The 20,094-nt window shown below is 31.7% G+C and overlaps 1 protein-coding gene across 1 annotated transcript; it reads left to right on the top strand.

Moving 5' to 3' along the window:
* Positions 1-18,391: 18,391 nt before the first annotated feature.
* On the top strand, positions 18,392-18,999 carry LOC108821454 (late embryogenesis abundant protein 1-like). The gene is made up of 3 exons (XM_018594493.2): positions 18,392-18,493; positions 18,600-18,800; positions 18,949-18,999. The coding sequence occupies exons 1-3, from the start codon at positions 18,446-18,448 to the stop codon at positions 18,997-18,999; spliced, it is 300 nt and encodes a 99-aa protein (XP_018449995.2). The 5' UTR covers positions 18,392-18,445.
* The last annotated feature ends 1,095 nt before the right edge of the window (positions 19,000-20,094 follow it).

Raw genomic sequence — 20,094 nt, 5'->3', positions numbered from 1 at the left:
TATTCTGACATATGTTATTCAAATTTGTATGTAAAAAATTATTTTGTTTATATAGTTTGAGAAATTTTAAGTATATAATAAATTTTAAAAATAATTTAAATGGGTTAGCCGAACATGAACAAACCCGCAAATATCTGAATCGAATCCCAATCAAAATTTAGAAATGTCCGAATGTGACTAAAATATTTGACCCCGAAAACCTGATATCAAAACAAACCCAAACAGAGCCCGAATGAGTACCTGAACGCCCACTCATAACTCACAATCTTTTTTTTTCCTTTAAAATCAGAGTAAACATATAATTAGGAGTATTTTATATGTACTATCATATAAGTAATCACATATATTATATTTAAAAATTTAATGTGAAATATAAAAATCATTATTTCAGTTGGTATGTGAAATTTGACTTTGTATTGTATTTTTTATATGTATCAAAAACATTTTTAATAATGGTTATTGGAAAATATTTTAGTAAAAATAAATTTGTGAATATATGTATATTTTAAATCAATTTTGATATAAATCAACTTTTTAAATTATTATTTTTATTTGGAATATATATAAAGTTTAATTTTTGTGAACCACTGAGTTAAATTTTATAGAAAACAATTATAAAGTTCGGATCTCGGTGAATCTTTTTGGTAATATTCCAAAAATGCTTTTGTTATGAAGATTAGTTTAGTATTAGAATATTCTCTTTACATACCCCAAACTGACTTGAATTGGTCGATCTAAAAAAATATCTACACCAAGCTAAATATTTTGGTTCTTTTAGTTTTGTAAGTTAATAAATGATGATTAAATTATTGAAAATGCTAAATATTAATTCAATGGCATGTAGTTGTAATTATTTAGGAAAATTATTTAATGGTCCAATCTAAACTATTTGCAAGTAGGTAAAAAGTTTTTCATATATATATATATATATATATAATTAAATTGGATGTGATGTGCAAGGTGGTTTGTTAGAGAATATACGTATGATGCTGATTGTTATCCTATAATAATGATGATTGGTTAAATATAGGAAATGTTTAAAAATGTTATTGATCTAATTGTGCAATGAATTTATTAGTTTAGATTTGGTGAACCCAAATTATCTTTAAATATATTCTCAATCAATTTTGACTCATTTAAATTAATTGTCAAAATTACTCTAAAAAATTAATCAAAAAGTTGTAAATATAAGAAGAACAGCCGATTGAAACACTAATGTAACAATAGTTATGAAAGAAAACAATGCAATCGTTTAGTTTTATATATTAAAACCATATTTAGACAAAAAAATATATTACACATCAGGTTTTTGATGTGGTAGGTTATATAAAATTGTTATAAAGAAGAAGGAAATCTCGCTGGTCTAATAATTAAGGTAATAACTGGTTTGTAAAGAGAAGGAAATCCGGTGATTTAGTAACTTGAGTTAATTGTTGATTTAAAAAAGGCATTGGCATTTCATTGTAATTATTGAGGAAAACTCAGGGTTAAATACAAAATCTACTTCAGTTTTAATAGTTTAGATGAGATGCACAAGTTTGTTACAAGTTAATACATTATATATTTACACGCTACTTACATAATGAGACCGGATCACTTGGAGTAAACCAAAACCTTATTTACCAGAACCATCAGAAACTAATCTAAAAAAAACGGTACGTTATTAACTATTAGAATAATAATACACTAACTCTGATTGGATTCCATGTCACCACACATGATCGATCGTCTTTTCTTATATTCCAATCTACATATACAAGACCATGTTATTATAGAAGAGTAATACAATAACACTGATTTACTAGCTTACAAAAAAAAATACAACTGATTTACGATTAGAGAAAAAAAACATGGCCGTTTCTGCTTATTCTCAGATCACACCTGCGCACATAAAGAAATCAAAGTGTTTCATATTTGGTTCAGCTTGACCCATACAAACATTACCACCAATTTATAGTTAATATGAAAATAAGTCGCATATAAGCTTCGGTCATCTACTCTATTGAAAGAAAATCCTAAATTATCTACCATAAAAATTCTCATTTAAGTTTTGGACTATTTTAGATTTGTTATTATGTTACTTAACTTATGAACAATTTCAAGTTAATTACATTATAATTATTATTATACGCTGCAAAAATTATAGTACCGGACAACTTAAACAAAACCAACATTAAGTCTATTTTGAAGTTAACTAATTTTATGATCCGAAATCAACATTACGAAAACAAAGCCCAAGGTTTTCTACTATTACATCAACAATACAAGAACCATAAGTTGACCTCTTCTTTCCTTATCTTGCAATAATAAACTTCAACACAAAACATCAGATTACTTAATATTTTTGGCCATCTTTCATAATATTTCATGTTCAAAAAGATATTACGTTATCATTTGTCCAGTTGATACCACCGTATCTACTATTATTAGCAATAGAAGAACCGTAAGTAGACCTCTTCTTCGTATAGAAGAACCATAACAATTATTTTCCATTTGAGACCTGTTTGTATTTTGAGATTTAATATCTAATTATATTATGTATATGTCAAAAATATATAACAAATGTATATTATATTCTAATTTATATTAGAAACACACACACACACACACATATATATATATATAAATACCCATAAAATTTTATGACTTTAAATTGTATAATCTAATCTCATAACTTGAAATTATATATTATACTATAAAATATTATTAAACTATATTACAATTTTTCCCAAACTTATTATATTAAAAGTAAATCCACATACAATATTTCTGCCAAAAATGTCAGATCTTTTTACCAACAAATTTATTTATAAATACATCATATTATTTGTTAAATATTTTAATAAAATACTTTAACTAAAAATTTAATAAAATAAATTCAATACATTTCTATATCAAACTATTAAATTACAAACAAAACATCTAAATTAGAAACAAACACCATATAACATTGAAAGTTTGTCCACAGAAAAAAAACAACATATACAAAATAATTGGTAACAACATCACAATTCAATATTTCTATAAAACGTTATTATATAGAAGTCAACTACATAAAACTATTCTATACATATATAATAAATCACTAAATATAAATTCGATAGAACAATATCCGCGCTTTGCAAGCACGGATCCGTATCTAGTTAAAAATTTAAATAGTTAGTCAAAATAAGTTGAGAAAAACTTTAAATAGTCTACGGAAATGTTCATATTTTTTCAAACAAATTTGAAAATTAGTGATTTAAGTGAGGATTTCCTCCGTAAACAAATGCTCCTATAAAATGACGATCCTAATGTTAATTCCTCTTTTCGAAAATGCGGCCACATTATCGAATTTGTGGGCGCTTAAGCGCTACTCTCGTATGATGAGTGTGGCAAATATCATCAATTCGGTTGCTTTTGAACTGTAAGGCCCTGTTCGTTTGTACATCTGAAAGATGCATCTAGATGGTCCATCTAGATGCCTTATCCAGATGTTCTATCTGGGTGTTGTTCGTCTCTGCATTTCGTTTATCCATCTAGATGAATCATCTCAATGCAACTACGTTTGTTTGCTTTTTTTTTCCACTTGCATCTACATCGAGATAAACTTGTTACTAAAATAATTAAAATAGACTTGTTTTAAAAAATTTGGCAGAAATTTGCATTTTCTAAGTTTTGACGGAAAATTACGTTTTCCCGGTTTTGGCGAAAAATTGCATTTTTCGGTTTTAACGAGAAATTGTGTGTTTCCGGTTTTGACGAGAAATGACGATTTTCGGTTTTGGCGGGAAATTGCGTTTTCCCGATTTTGGCGGGAAATTGCGTTTTTCCGATTTTGGCATGAAATTGCGTTTTCCCGATTTTGGCGGGAAATTGCATTTTCCGGTTTCGGCGGGAAAATATGTTTTGACGAGAAATTGTGTTTTCCGGTTTTGGCGGGAAATTGTGCTTTCCGGTTTTGGGGGAAATTACATCTTCCCGGTTTTGGCGGGAAATTATGTTTTCCTGTTTTGACGAAAAATTGTGTTTTCCGGTTTTGACGAAAAATTGTGTTTTCCGGTTTTGACGGGAATTTGTGGTTTTTGATTTTGGCGGGAAATTGTGTTTTCTCGGTTTTGGCGGGAAATTACGTTTTTCCAGTTTTGGCGGGAAATTGCATTTTCCGGTTTGGGGGGGGGGGATTACGTTTTTCGGTTTTGAGAGTGAAATTGTGTTTTCTTGGTTTTGGCGGGAAAATGTGTGTTTTCCGGTTTTGGCGGAAAATTGTCTTTTTCCGATTTCGACGAATAATTTTGGCGGGATATTGTGTTTTTTCGATTTTGACGAGAAATTACGTTTTCCGGTTTTGGTGGGAAATTACATTTTTCCGGTTTTGACAAAAAATTGTGTTTTTCGATTTTGATAGAAAATTGCATTTTTCGGTTTTGGCGGGAATTTTTGGTGAAGACTCACCTTCACCCAGATGCTCCGTTAAGACTCACCCTCATTTGGATGAGAATTTGAGCTGAGTTTTCATAAATGCAGTTGGGTGATCCATCTAGATGTAGCATTTTAATGTACAAAACGAACATCAACTTGCATCTTCACCCAGATGGATCACCTAGATGAGCAAACGAACAGCACCTAACCCGCATAATCCCCGCGTTTAGTGGAGAATAAGGGAATGTGGCGTTTATTTTCTAAACCCGAACAGCTAAAATCTATATTATTTTCCATATGTTCCTTTCTCTCCTTTCCCAGTTGCCGTCACGGTCTTTGTTTACAAGCCAAGGTCCCATCAAATCTCCAACGTATTCCCTAACGTATTCCCTAGCTCTTCAATGGCCAATCCCTCTGTATCTCTGTTATTCATTGCTTCAACGGTTTCATGGTTATATTATGGAGTGTTTCTTAAATATAATTTACTGTAATAATTTCATCAAATAGTTGGGTTCATGTGTTTTAGTAAAGAGAGTGTTAATCAATTGCGAAAAATATCAAAAGAAACTGTAAGATGCTCCATTTAATTAAAAATATAGCTGACGGCGTAAAAATAATAACTAAGATAATAGTAGGTAGGTTTCAATAAGATGATGGTGGAGGATATAATTTTACCCTTTATTTATGTTTAAATGAAAAATGTTCAAAAGAGCTCATTGTTTTGTGCGATCCCGTTTTACCTTTAGAAAAATCAAAAACGACCGAACCACTACACCTCATACCATATTTTGACATTACCTGGAATATAAGGTATACATTCCAAAAATATGTCTACAATAGTTATAAAAAATAAATACCGATTAATCCCCATATAATCTCCGATTAATTGATTCGGCACTAGGCCTGGGTCGCAACATGTGTTATGCCTCACGTAGTTTCAGACAAAGGTTAATTATAATTGTACATTTGAGAATTGTATAGAAATTAGTAAACCATAACTTTCATCAGTCTTAGTTTGACACAGGTAAATGGGACGGCCAGTATGCTCCTTTGTCTCCGTATTGTATATCAAGACTTCACACACATTTGATGAAACCTCATTTTTCAAAATCTCAATTTGCTAAACAAAATCAAACTCATTTTCTCAAGATGATTCTAGCCTGTAAAAATAACAAAGGTGTTGTAATCTGTGTGAAATGTGGAAAGTGAATTGTGAGAAATGTTGTGTGTCTTTCTCATTAGCCAACACCACTTTATATAGTGGTTTGATACAAGGGTTTACAAGTGCTTTACAAGAAATAAAATCTACACATTAATTACATTGACTATATTGATGTCATACATGAAGACTTGGTCAAGGTGATGATTCCAAGGTTGACTGAGTCTTCTGATCTCGGACCGGTTTGTAGATGAACCGATATAGACCGGATGTAAACCTCCTTGCACTTCCTCTTGTACTTGTTGGACTTGTCTAGTATTTGGTTATGGTCCATCCACACAATGGATATTATAACACTCTCCCTTGGATGCCATAACCATATGAGTTCATAATATGCTTAATGTTGCCTCATTAAAACCTTACTAGGAAAACCCATTGGGATAAAACCGTAGTTAAGGAAAAAAAGTACAACACATACTACTCCCCCTGATTTGAACATCACTTGCTGAATAGATGTTCATGGATTCTTACTTGAACAATCTTGTATTGTTCGGACATATCATGTCTCTTAGAATCCTGATGGTACTTTAGGAAATGTACCACTTTGATATCGACCACTTTAGTACTTTAGATAAATGTACTATTTTATACTCTGTTCGTTTGATTATGGTCTTTGACCAAATCAATTTTATATGCCTTTCCATAATATTGGCTCGGCTAGTACTTTAGATCCTTTATATAATATGGATCATCATTATATCAAGTATGAGCTACTTAGCTCTTTAGGACTTATGGATATGCCTTTGGCTTTATGAGTATAATATTATTTGCCATAGACAACTTTAAACATATGTCGGTTAGATCATGATCCTTATTTACATATGTCCATAGATGATCTATGATTGATCTGAGACATTGGCAATCTTAATGTGCCGGCAATTCGTACACATATATATATATATATGGACGATTGGACTGATCTAGGCCGGACATGGTCATGACATAGAATTGATCTAATTGATCCTCAAATTTATGTCTAATGACATCCATGATCTACAGCTTTATCATGGACCAAATCTTACAATATGGTCGGACCTGTTTGGTCGCATATGGACACATAATGCGGTCCTACACCTTTTGTTCAAAGATGAACTTTGATCTTATAGCTTATCTTATGATAGCTTATTCATTCATACCACAGCTTGGTTGGTTCATGCTGAGAATTTTGACCAACCATAAGTATTACCAAAATTTGGCTAATTTGTGGTGATGGTCTATAACCTTTCTAAGGTTTCATGAATAACCATTTAACCTATATTAGGCTGGTTAGTATAACACAAGGAATTTAAAATTCCTCTATAGACTGATTTGAACTGTTCTTATAGAACTCTTTATTTGCTTACAAGTAGCAATTTAATTCAATCCCGGGACAGCTTTAGGAAAATGCTGTTCATGAGAACTTCTTTTCTCATCTTATGATTCTGAGCTCAATACATTTTGGTAAACCTTTTAGGTACCAATAATATTATCATTATCCAGTGAGTCATATATAACATACTACATCTTTTGAATTTCTTCCAGACATTATATGTAGTGACATATGTAGTATTATCCACCACTTTGGATTATCTAGACCTCCCTTGGTCTGTCTCACGATTTTATCATTTTTCAGGATTTATCTTATTCACTGGGCATCATATGGCGTTTATATATTCATGGCCAATTCAATACGCCTTTATCTGTCACTTTTAGAAACCCCACGTTTCTTTCTTTTATTCATTATTATGAGTACTCTTGCGTGGGTTCATGATCCTCGATTCATTATTCATGTGCTACATATTCGCGCTTTTTCTATTAATGTATGTGTCGACACATTTATATATATATGGTTCCTTCCATTTCCAGACATCAAATAATTAATTGAGATCTCATTATCAATGTCTATGTCTTCAGTACCAAGAGGCTCAGCGTCCCGAACCCCATTAGTAGGTACCTTAGGCATAGCCATTCCGGCCTTGTCTGGACAATCTATGACCTCGGTTTCTTTTGCACCTTTCTTTAATTTCCGAGGTTCCTTTTGGAACATATATTCGGTCTTATATTAGAATCTGTAGCAACTTGGTTGTGTCTTTAAGACATCAAAACCGTGTGGTGCTAAGCTGGGATGACATAGTCATTCTTTCTCGGGTCAATGTGTCTGGCATTTTATTTTGCTATCATTTTTAGCATATGGACGTCTATAAATCTTTTTCTAGTCCGAGGATCTTTGCCAAGACAATGATGGTTGATACCATTCTTTACCAGCTTACTACTTCTCCTTTCAAATGTTGGATATTGGGATTCATAAACTCTATGTAATCCTTGTTCCTTGGCCTATGATTAAATCACCCATTTTGGCTCAAGGTTTCTTTTAAATTTATGGAGAAAGTATATTCATAATATATATCCAACATATATTCCCAATCCTCCTTATGAGATTCTAAGATCATATGATCTTTAGATGGCACATATATTTGTGGTGGATTTATTCATAATATCTTAATTCATAATATCTTAATATGATATATGTCTGGACTCATGACCCATATTAGTCTGAGGTGGGAATATTTATTATCACTTATATGGCCTGATATAATATCTATGGCCTGATGCAAGTTAATCTTTTATAACTCATGGTGTCCCCAAGCATATGGATTTTTAGATTTTGAACCTTATAGGTAATGGTCATAATATCATAAATTCAACCAATATGAAATATGGTTGTGGACCATGTTTCACGAATTTTAGTATGGTCATGTATCATGGGATTTGTCCTCACTCCCCCTCATGAACATACTCTAATTCATGGTGCTTGGGACAATAAATTCCCTTGTGCATAGATATATATTGCACAAACGTGAGATCTTATGGGATAGCTTTTGTGCCTTTTTTAAATCTTTGCATCATAATTCAGATGGCTAAGTATGGTAATGCCATCTAAGTGATAATTTCGTGGGTCAATCAAACATGATTATGATTGCCCTGGCTATTTGCCTAATATCATATTGATCTCTAGATCAATAGAGAATGTAGTCTCGACCACTTAGGCGATTTTTAATTTAGGTACTCTTATTTCATTTTGCCCATTGTTGGAAACCATATTTTCTTCTTAATTCAATGGGACTTATAGGGTGAATATAATGCCTTTAAGGCAATGACTTGGTCGGACTTCTTTTCCTTTCTTTCAAGGAATGTCCAGTTGAGTTCAAGAGTATTTTATGCATCATAATAGAGCCTAGATGGCCGAGCATGTCGTGCCATATGTTAAAGGCTTCTCTGAACTCTTTGGAAAGTGATTTGGGGTACTTAACCCACAATCATATTTATCTTGGCTTAATGAAGGCCTATAGATATACTAGGTATAGTCTCTAGGACTTTCCTTTGGCCTTGGGCATTTTCATAAATCATAAGGAATCCTTTCTTTCATTTGCCCATAGTTTCAATATATAGACCATTCATATGAATGTCTTTGAAACTTTGATAAATTTTATTTTGATTTATGTGGAATGTAATGCATCAGAGATTTTTTAGATGCATGCCTTTAGGCATCATGAGGTTGGACTAGCCATGACCTTTGAATAAAAAATATCTTTTGTCTCTTAATGTAATGTGGCTTGGTCCACTATAGAGAACAAAGACAAAGTAAAATGATGTCGAACTCTAATTGGCCTCTTTAAGGCAATATGAAGTCTCGTATTCAAGCTGATCATCATTCTCATGGTCGAAATTATTCGCACCATCTAGATGGACCCAATGGGTCATAGGGTTTTATCCCTTTATGCTCTCCTGGTAGAGTTCAATAAGGTGTTTGGGAGTTCTACATCGGTTGGCCCAATGATTATTCATCCCACACCGATGGCAAGCAGATTTGGTCGAGGCATGGGTATTAAAATCGGACTTATACCCATGACTAGGTTGATAACCTTGGCCTCGGCCTCGACTATGGAGTGACTGTGGGTGATATCCACGCACACCCTTGCCATCTTCCATGGCCTTTCACATGGCCATGGTTTGACTCTTTCATATGGCTCTGTGGCCGTATGCGCCTTAGGCAATGCCTTAAAATTCAGGAGGCGTCATCTCACTATTCCTCATGAGTAACTCATTGTTTTGCTTAGTAAGCAACAAACAAGAGATTAAATTTGCATATGTGGAGGAACCCTTTTCTCGGTATTATTGCTGAAGCAAAACATTGCTTGTGGAATGTAGAGAATTTCTTCTCTAACATGTCAGCATATGTGATAGTCTCTCCACACAGTTTCAACTTTGAGACTATCATGAATAGAGCTGAGTTATACTCATCCACAGACTTATAGTCTTGGGTCTTTAGGTCCCTCAAATCATATAGGGCCTTTGGTAATAGCACCGTACTATGGTGATCATATCTGGATTTCAGTTCTATCCAAAGGTCCAGAGGATTCTCAATAGTGAGATTTTGATCATTGAGACTTTCAGTAAGGTGATGGCGTATGATTAAGAAAATCGCCTTGTATCTATCTCAAAAGTGAGAAATTTAGATACAATCACCAAGATTTAGATTTCAAGATGATTTTCAACATCTGAATATTTAACATTGCTTTCAAGCATCAAGCCATAATTTATATGATTTAATTTATATGATTTAATAATGATTTAATAAGGCTTCCCCTAAATCATATAAGATAATTTCTTTAAGAAAATCTAGTATGACAATGATCAATTGATCACTGCATCTAGTGATCCTTTTAATTATAATTCATATTTGGATTGATTATATATATATAGGGTATTAAGGCCCTTTAGGATTTGAATAAGGATCAATCATCAAAATGGGATCAAGCAGGATCACAATGGTCGAAAGATAAATGCATGGATCAAGAACTAATCGGATGTTCTGTCCTAAGCATTGGACCAAAATAATATAAATGTGATTCTTAATGCGAGAGGATACTTGATTTTCAAAGGTCATAAAATAATAACCGATCCCTTCTCCCCTTTACAGGGTAAACAAACCAAGACAAGAAAATTTATAATTTTCAGGAAATGTCTAAACCAAATTCAATTAGATTTTCAATCATTGGTTTCAAGGCTGCTTATATTTTAATAAAAGCAAGCATTCTTAGTTCTTAATAAAACTATATGACAAGAAGACATGGAAATAATCAGTTCATGATATGTGAATGATCTAACAATTTACTTATCCATATTTGATCGGTTTAAACAGGATTATAATTTCAATCAAAGCAAACATGCTAAGTTTAAAGGAAAACCGATTTGGTCTAATTATAAGCAGTGAGAATCATTTAGATGCAAGCAATATGAACCATTTTTTAATTTATATGAACTATTATCAGGATTATCAAGGATATGCAAACATAAATTCAGTCTTAGCAATATGACAATTATGTATGGTCAGATTTTAAACAATATGACAATTGCATCCAAAGTTGGTTCAAGATGATTCAAGATGATTCAAGTATGCAACAAGATTACTATATAATTTAATCATCAGTTTCAAGCATTGTAAAAGATCAAGATTAACTATCAACTTATGTGATCAATATTCAGTATGATATGAAATCTATTCAAGATTGGTTCAATTATCAACCTATATGATCAAATGATTTCATGCATATTTATTCTATCTTATGACATATCAATTTAAAATCAAGACTATATGTTATAAAACTTTATAAACATTTTCAGTCAAAGATATGCATTTATTAAAATCAAATATGTATTTATAAAAATCAAAGCAAAGCAAGCAATGACAGTCAAAGATATGCAATCAATTGGTTTTTAACATCGATTTTATTTTGACTTTGACTGATCACAAAGGATCAAATCGATTTTGGCTTAGGGTGATGATAGCCGACTTATACAACCTGCTTAAACAGCTAGTGATGCGGATGATCGAAGGATTTGTTTATAGGTTTTGATCCTTTAGACAATCCGGATTTAAGGCCGGATGAACTAGGAGAGAAAGGAACAGCCGAAATTAAGGCCTTAAGGTTTTAAGAATTTCTCTAATAATTTTATGATTCAAATAGTTCTTAGAATCAAGATTCATATAGATCTTTAGATATTTTAATCTGTTTTGAGATACTTAGAATCTTTAGAGAATTATAACTTTTATGGATTCAAAATAATTCAAAATCAAGTTTCTTATGGATCAATAGATCATAGAAACAAGATTAATATTATGGATTCATATAGATCCTTAGATTTCTTTTCAAATATATGATGTTCTTAGATTTTAAAGTTTTGATCTTGTTTACCTTTTCACCAAATGAATCTGAAAGGACCACCATGAGAAAGAGCTGATCCACGGAGGAGCTGGTTGAGAGAGAGGTGGAGGAGCTGGCCGGAAAACCATGAGTCGGCAGTGCGGATTGTTTATGCGATTGAAGACGCGTCAGAGATCGGATCGACAAGCCGTCTTCGGCAATGGATATTTCTCGTCTTGGGCTTCAGATTGATAGGTGAATCGTCGTCTGGCTCCACAGGGTTTGAGAGATACGGCGGTTTAAAGTTGCGCCTGGAATTAGGATTTTCTGGCCGAAAAAGATGGCCGGAAAAGAGAGCTCAGGTGGAGAGAGACTTCTCAGGTGGAGAGCACTTTCGTGCTGATAACGTGTTGTAATCTGTGTGAAATGTGGAGAGTGAATTGTGAGGAATGTTGTGTGTCTTTCTCATTAGCCAACACCACTTTATATAGTGGTTTGATACAAGGGTTTACAAGTGCTTTACAAGGAATAAAATCTACACATTAATTACATTGACTACATTGATGTCATACATGAAGACTTGGTCAAGGTGATGATTCCAAGGTTGACTGAGTCTTCTGATCTCGGACCGGTTTGTAGATGAACCGATGTAGACCGGATGTAAACCTCCTTGCACTTCTTCTTGTACTTGTTGGACTTGTCTAGTACTTGGTTAAGTACTTGGTTATGGTCCATCCACACAATGAATATTATAACAAAAGGAGAATAGTATAAGAAGAAGAGAAGAAGTGGTGAAACCGAACACTCTTTCTTACGGAATAAAATCGTCTGTTTTTTTGTTTGAGAAGAGAAGAATGGCTAAAATCGATTTGAGATTTAGGGGTTTTGACAGTATTGATTTGGGATATATTTTCTTAAATATTAATATATATGAACAGTAAACAGAGAGTCTGACTATAAATATTTGGGCTAGAAGTCAAAATATAATTGGCCTGTTAAACATTAAAAATAAAAAAATTATAAAGAAGAAGAAACAAGCCAACTATAGTACAATCCCCAAGTTGGCTGACGAAAGATTGGTCAGAAAAAATGGCCGGATTTTTACTTAATATCCCACAGCCGGAAGCATGTGCTTCACCCGTTTCCGCCAAGGGCTGGCTCTGAGAGAGTAGACAACACATTAAGTCGACCAAAAGTGTATCCAATATGAATGATCAATATAATTTTTTTTCTTTTATTTGGATGAATGAAAAATTGTATTTTCTTGCCAAATTGCAGAGTGCTTGGTACTCAAATGTCTGTTTTCTCGTACAACTATTGACCATTTTGTGGAGTTATTCCTGATTATATATGATTCTCAGACGATCCTATGTCCTATACATTCCTGAGAGGAACATAATTACAGATTCTACAGGCATGGCATGTTGGTAAATTATTCTATCCTTCATATTTTCTTTCGTACATGTAGTTCTTCATGTATTTTACACATGGATGTTATTTAATATGTAGACCGAAGTCTTGCCTCCATTTTTCCCATTGGAATCTTTTCTTAAAACATACCTACATGGAAAACATGTGACTGAATATTGAGCAACATGTCATTCACATAAATACATGAAAATATGTGTGTGTCTTTAATGGAAACTTAAACCGACTCTATTACGACTCTGCTAACAAAACTAGAGACTCTGTGTCCATATAGAAAAAAATATAAAGATTGTCTTCATGCACCGCGTGCAAGAGTATATGCCCTTGTGGTTTGAGTCATGGAGGTTACAAATCTGGTTTGCAACCTTTGGAAATCTTCTGTGATATTACAAAAGCAAACAATTCTTTCTTGTCCGAAATCATCTTTACCAATTGAGAAAAAATTGTTGCAAACATAACATTGAATTGTCGTAAATTTTCATACTCTCCATTTCCCAAACTAATGCTTCTATTTCTTCATGTAGAGGTGAGAAATAGGCTCTAGTGTTCATTGCCACCATCAAACCATCAAACCATCAAAACCCTCCAAAATGCTATAGCAACCTTGTCCTGAAAATAAGTCTTTATCTTTTCAAGATGCATCTGTAAAACACCATCTTCAAATAATAAGCAGTGAACTCTGAGATTCTTCATCCATTAGGGGTAAAACTTGTCGCCCTGAGATCTTTTTATCCACTTGTGCTTCCTTCCAGAGTAACGCCTCTGGTATATGAAGAGTATCTCTAGGATCATTTTTAAAACCATTAAAAACTTTAATGCAAAACACTGACTGCATAGGAAACCTTCATGGATTAGAAGGAATCTTGGATAGAGCCCAAACCTTATACAGATGGTGGACATTCGAACAACATATGATTAGTTGTTTCCGCCTCAACTCCTCATCTATCCCACTGAGTGTCACACTTTTACCCTGATTTGTTAGGTTTATCCTTACCGGTAAACACCCAGAAATGATTTGCCACAAATAATGTTTTAACGTTTGGGGACATTGAATCTTCCAAGAATGCACCTTTATACTCTTTGTAGTTGGACCTAGCATAGGTGGCTGTCGTCCAGAATCTAGATAACGTGATTCAATTTCATAAATCCGATTTAACTGTATAGTATCCTGATTGTGTTAAAATTCATCCATCTTTATCAGCCTATTAAATCTGACTCAAAGGTAAACTCGCAGTAAGTTGTGGGTCTTACGGTTTAACGAGTAATCTAATAAGCTGAGAATTTCACGTACGTGAGGTGGGGTAAATGAGCTGATCTAAGTGACAGGTCACTGTTGTTTGTTAGTCTCAGACGGTTGGCTGGGTTCTATGGATCATACCATATTGATTGGGATGATCCATTTCCACTGTGTTTTCTGAAATATCTCTTCTTGAAAACTCGTGCGTATAATGAATTCAGTTTATCCAACAGCCACCAAAATTGTTTTCCCAACACATATGTATTAAAATCCGTCAAAGTTCTAAAACCTAGTCCTCTCCTCTTTTGGTTGACATACCCTTATCTTAGGAAAGCCAATGCATTTCTCTCCCATTTTCTTCTGAATTCCACAAAAACTGAGATATGATACTAGTAAGCTTGGATGTGACAGTCTTTGGTAAATGATAACAAGAGATTACATGATTAGGCATCACACTATTGCCATCAATTTTGTAACTACTTCTTTTCCACATTTTGAGAAGAATCAAACTATCCATCTATTTACTCGATTATGAAGCCTTTCCTGCAGGCATCCAAAAACTTATGTTTTTGACTCACTCAAGCACTCAGGGATCCCTAAAAGGTGTGAAATATGTGTGTTATTTGCCTTTTTGATCGTTATTGTCGGTTTCATTTAAAATATTTAAAATAATTATATAACCGCCGGAGAGTTCGCTAAGACTAAACTAATTTCATTGAGATTTCAAAATACCAAATTTGGTGTATTTTTATATCCATGAATACCCAAAAATAATATCACTCAACCAAATTTAGTGCTGTATAATAAATACTGTTACACAAAATAATTTATGTAGTATATTGTTATTTAATAAGTTATTCAAAATAGTATATTATATATCAGTTTAAATTTTTATAAATAAATATATTAAATTCTTTGTATTTTATTTTATCTTTAACATATTTAATATCAAATATTACGTGTAACAAAATATTTTTTTAATAATATGGTATAAATATTATATTATACATTCAATATTTTAAATTTGTAACCAATTATGTCAATATAATTTTAAAATATAATATAAAAATAATCATAAAATATTGTTTTCATTGTTATTTTAATACAAAATTTAATGTTATGATTGAAGTTGCGGGTAACCCATAAATTATGTGCAAGTAAAGTATCTATATTATTAAAGTTGAAGTACAAAATCGGAGTGTTTGGAGACATAAATTGCAGTTTAAAAAGGAGGTTTGTTTGGAAACATGGATAACAATATTAAATGAGAATTGATTGGAAACATGGATAACAGTATATTTACTTCTTTTTATTTACACATTTAGGCATTGCATTTATAAAAAATTAGGTATTTCCTTTTTGTAATTTTTTTATTTACAGATTTTACCACTACATTTAAAATCAATTTAAATTAATTATAATTCCAAACTTATCTAAACAAATTGATGTCTCCATATATTGATCATTATTAATATGTAAAATTACTATTAAAAAAAATATTTCACTTATTTTAGCCAAACACATAAAAATATATTTTTTTATTTTTTCACAAAATCAGTTAGGCATAAACATTCGGATACCCATTTAGGTACGAATCGTTTCTTTCGGGTATAGATTTTTTGGGTTTTGAAATTTTTTTTTAGTACTTCCTTTTTATTTGATTTTTATTTATAGATTCTACCATTGCATTTAAAATCAATTTAAATTAATTAATTAAAATTTCAAAAATTATCTAAACAAATCGATATTCATATATTGATCATTATTAATATTGTAAAAATATTAGTAAATAAAAAATTTCTATTTAACTTCATTTAGCCAAACACATAAAAATATTTTCTATTTGTTTACAAAATCATTTAGGCATATACATTCATGTATCCATTTAGGTACGGATCGTTTCTTTCGGGTATATATTTTTGGATTTTGATATTTCTTTTTAGGTACTTCTTTTTTTTTTTTTTTTTTATTTTCAGATTCTACCACTGCATTTCAAATCAATTTAAATTCATTAATTACAATTCCAAAACCTATTGAAACAAATCGATATTCATATATTGATCATTATTAATATTTTACAAATATTACTGAATCAAATTTTATATTTCACTTAATTTAGCCAAACACATAAAATATTTTTTATTTGTTTACGAAATCCGTTAGAAATAAATATTTGGGTACCCATTTAGGTATTGGTCAATTTTTTCGGGTACTGATTTTTTTGGTTTTGATATTAGGCCATGTTTGGATATAAATATATGTGTGAGTTTCAAATTGAATCCCCCGGGTCTGTATGAATTTTGTTCTGATGTATAGGAAACTAAAAATATTCAAATAACGAAAGTATTTGAAATTGATTTATATCTGAACAAAAAATATTGGCTGCACATAACAAAAAATCAATATAAAAAATTACCGTACATTTGCATTCAAAATCATTTTTTAACAACAAACTACACAAATATGTTTATTTGTATAAAAAATTAAACTACAATGTAAATATTCAATTAATATAGAAATATGTCACATTGTTTAAACAAAATATCAATATAAAAGTATTATACATTTGCGTTCTGAAATTATTTATTTTAACAACAAGCCAAATAAATATATTTAATAGGGAGAAAATAAAACAAAGCCAAAAAACACATAGTTTACCAGACAGACTCAATATGTCGAACTTATTATAAGAAGATTTTAGTAAGATAAATACATTCAATTATTACAAACAAATAATATATTTCATAAAAGTGAAAATAATACCCGCCCTTTCAAGGGCGGGTCAAAATCTAGTGAATATGAAATTTGGAACAACAGCTCCCGATGATGGGCTACCCTCCTTCGCCTCGCCTAAAAAATTGAAATATTAAAAAACAAATAAAATAGTTTAGATTGAATAATGGATCCCAAATAATTAGCCTACCCTTACCAAAAATAGTTTGATTTTTCCACATTTTAATTTCTATTTGGGTAGGCGGGTGGGAGAACGAGAAATTTGATTATTTTTATTGGATTTTTTTTGGATTCACCCGGTAGAGTGTGAACCTATACGTTCACCAACTAATAGGATTATGTTATTTTATATCAATATATATTTTAAAAAAGAAAAAGATATTATTGAATTATATTATAGTTTTAAAATAAAAATAAAAATTGTCTAACTCACCAAAAAATAAAAATATATATTTAACACTACCAGAAAACATTAAAACCCTAAAAACCTTTAGTTAACTCCTAAATCTTTGGATAAATCCTAAATCTTAGGATTACAGATTTATTCAAGTGTTTAGGGTTTACCCAAGTGTTTAGTGTTTATCCAAGGGTTTACGGTTTAGGGTTTAGGGTTTTAGGATTTAGTATTTTGCTGATTATGTAATTTTATTTTTTTTAAAAATTCAAAGATTTAAGATTTATCCAATGGTTTAGGGTTTACCCAAAGGTTTAGAGTTTATCCAAGGGTTTAGGGTTTAGGATTTAGAGTTTAGTGTTTGCTGACGATATTAAATTTTTATAAAAAGGCTCTTTTGTAACTACTATTATTTTTATTAATTTTAATTTTTAATTTTAATAACATAATTTAGTTTGGTAATATTTTATTTCATTTTTTAAAAGATATCGAATTTGAAATAACTAAATTCTATTGGTTGGTGAATTTATATGTTAGATTCAGTCTAAGGGTGAACCTAAAATAACTCTTTTTGTCTGAAAAAATGTAAAAGGAAAGAAAAAGTCAAATTGATTATACAAAACAACACAAATGGCTAACCACAATTCTCTCAAGATCGACAACAATAAATCCACACACAATTTTTTGTCCACCACTCGTCACCTAAAGAAAATTAAAAGAAGTCTAAACTAAAATTGCTATAAATATACCTTGTATCAAACCAATTCAAGCAATCAAAGCTAATAGAACTAACTCTCTCACAGACTTTGAATCTTCTTTAAAAAAATTGCTTCTTTGGATCATCAATCATGTCACAGCAAGCATTCAATGCTGGCCAAACCAAGGGCCAAGCTCGTGTATGATCTAAGACCTCAAATTTTTGTATTAATCAGTTTTAAGCCATGTTGAGTCACCAAATCCTAAAATATGATTTTGTATATAATGTTCTCATGGATACAACAGGAGAAGGCTGAGCAGTGGACTGAGTCTGCAAAGCAGACTGCACAATCAGCACGTGACAAGACTGCAGAGGTGGCACAATCAGCACATGACAAGGCTATTGATGTTACACATTCAGCACAAAACAAGTCTGCTGATAAATCTCATCCCACTAGAGAATCCGCCCAACATGGCCAGGAACAAACCGCTGGTTTTCTTGGCCAGGTATATTTTCATTAATTTTATTGCATGTACCCCTTTGAGGTTAAATTTACATCATATGTAGGTCTTCCAATATAATTTAATATAGTTATTAATACTAGAATATAAGTTCGTAAAAATATTGATATTTGAATATGAATTTGGAGATCAGACGGGAGAATCTGTGAAGAACATGGCTCAAGGTGCTTTGGATGGTGGTTAAGAACAGTCTTGGCATGAATGAGAAGAAATGAGGAAATGAATATTCATACGTCTCAACTGTTTATTTACATATTTAAATATTATTTCTGATGTTTAGCAGTTTCTGTTTTCTCTAAATTATCTATGTAATAACTATTTTCTTTTGAAAGATTTTGTGATAATAAAAACTGAGATGTAATAATGTACTGCAACATACTATAATTTTCATTTTAAGGGAATGAAACAAATTAAAAACACTTTTGCCATTAAATTACAACTCTTTTGATAAGCTTAACCGAAAGGATATATAAGAGAAATAAGGAAGTAGTAAGAAAGAACAAGGACGTAAAAAGAAGTTAGAAAGAAAGCTTAGGATGAACATCCTTTTGATTTTGTTCGATCTTACTTTGATAATGTTTGACAGAAAAAGGTTTGTAACAATCCGCTCCGCCATATTTTTTTAAAAGAACATGCATGGGAAGTTTTGATGTAAGAGAATTTTATTTTTCTAGTTATTGGAATACTTCAAAGCGTTTAAGAAACTAATAGGAATACTAGATTTAATTCGTGCTTAGAAAGTGCGAGTCTATTTTGAAAATTTTAATAAAATTTTAAATAAAATTTAAATAAAATTTATATAAATAGTCTAAAGGTTTGGACATATTATTCCAGAACCGTAAAACCCGAAAACAAAATTGAACTGGATTTTCTTAAATAACTGAGCAGATCGTATATCTTTGGAACCCAAAAGTTGAAAGTCTATTATTTCCTTGCATTATAGGTGTAGCTGCGTCTTGAGATCCTAATTGCCCATGGTTCCGCTGCATCACAAGGAGAAATTGTGAGGAATAACCATTTTGGACAGAGATACATTTGCCCTTGGATACACTGATACAAGCCTAAGCTATCAAAAGGCTGTATAACTCTTAGTACAAGAGAGAATCGATCTAGCACAAGGGGTGATCCGGATGGACTGATCTAATCAACCAAAAGGATCTGGACAGGAAAGGCTGGATGGATTGAAGAGCACCACAAAGGTTGCGGATGGCCTTTGATACATACTCAACAAGCCACGGCCTCAGTGAATCCACACAGAGACAGAGACTAAACACGTTCA

The sequence above is a fragment of the Raphanus sativus genome, chromosome 8 (assembly GCF_000801105.2).
Source record: "Raphanus sativus cultivar WK10039 chromosome 8, ASM80110v3, whole genome shotgun sequence".
Lineage (NCBI taxonomy): Eukaryota > Viridiplantae > Streptophyta > Magnoliopsida > Brassicales > Brassicaceae > Raphanus > Raphanus sativus.
The sequence above is the reverse complement of the archived record's forward strand: the minus strand, read 5'-3'. Positions and strand labels throughout refer to the sequence as shown.

What these genes read in the sequence shown, in the direction of transcription:
- LOC108821454 (XM_018594493.2), top strand. Translation starts at nt 18,446, where the DNA reads ATGTCACAGCAAGCATTCAATGCTGGCCAAACCAAGGGCCAAGCTCGT. An exon ending in AAACCAAGGGCCAAGCTCGT is followed by an intron (nt 18,494 to 18,599) that starts GTATGATCTAAG and finishes TGGATACAACAG; the next exon opens with GAGAAGGCTGAGCAGTGGAC. An exon ending in CCGCTGGTTTTCTTGGCCAG is followed by an intron (nt 18,801 to 18,948) that starts GTATATTTTCAT and finishes TTTGGAGATCAG; the next exon opens with ACGGGAGAATCTGTGAAGAA.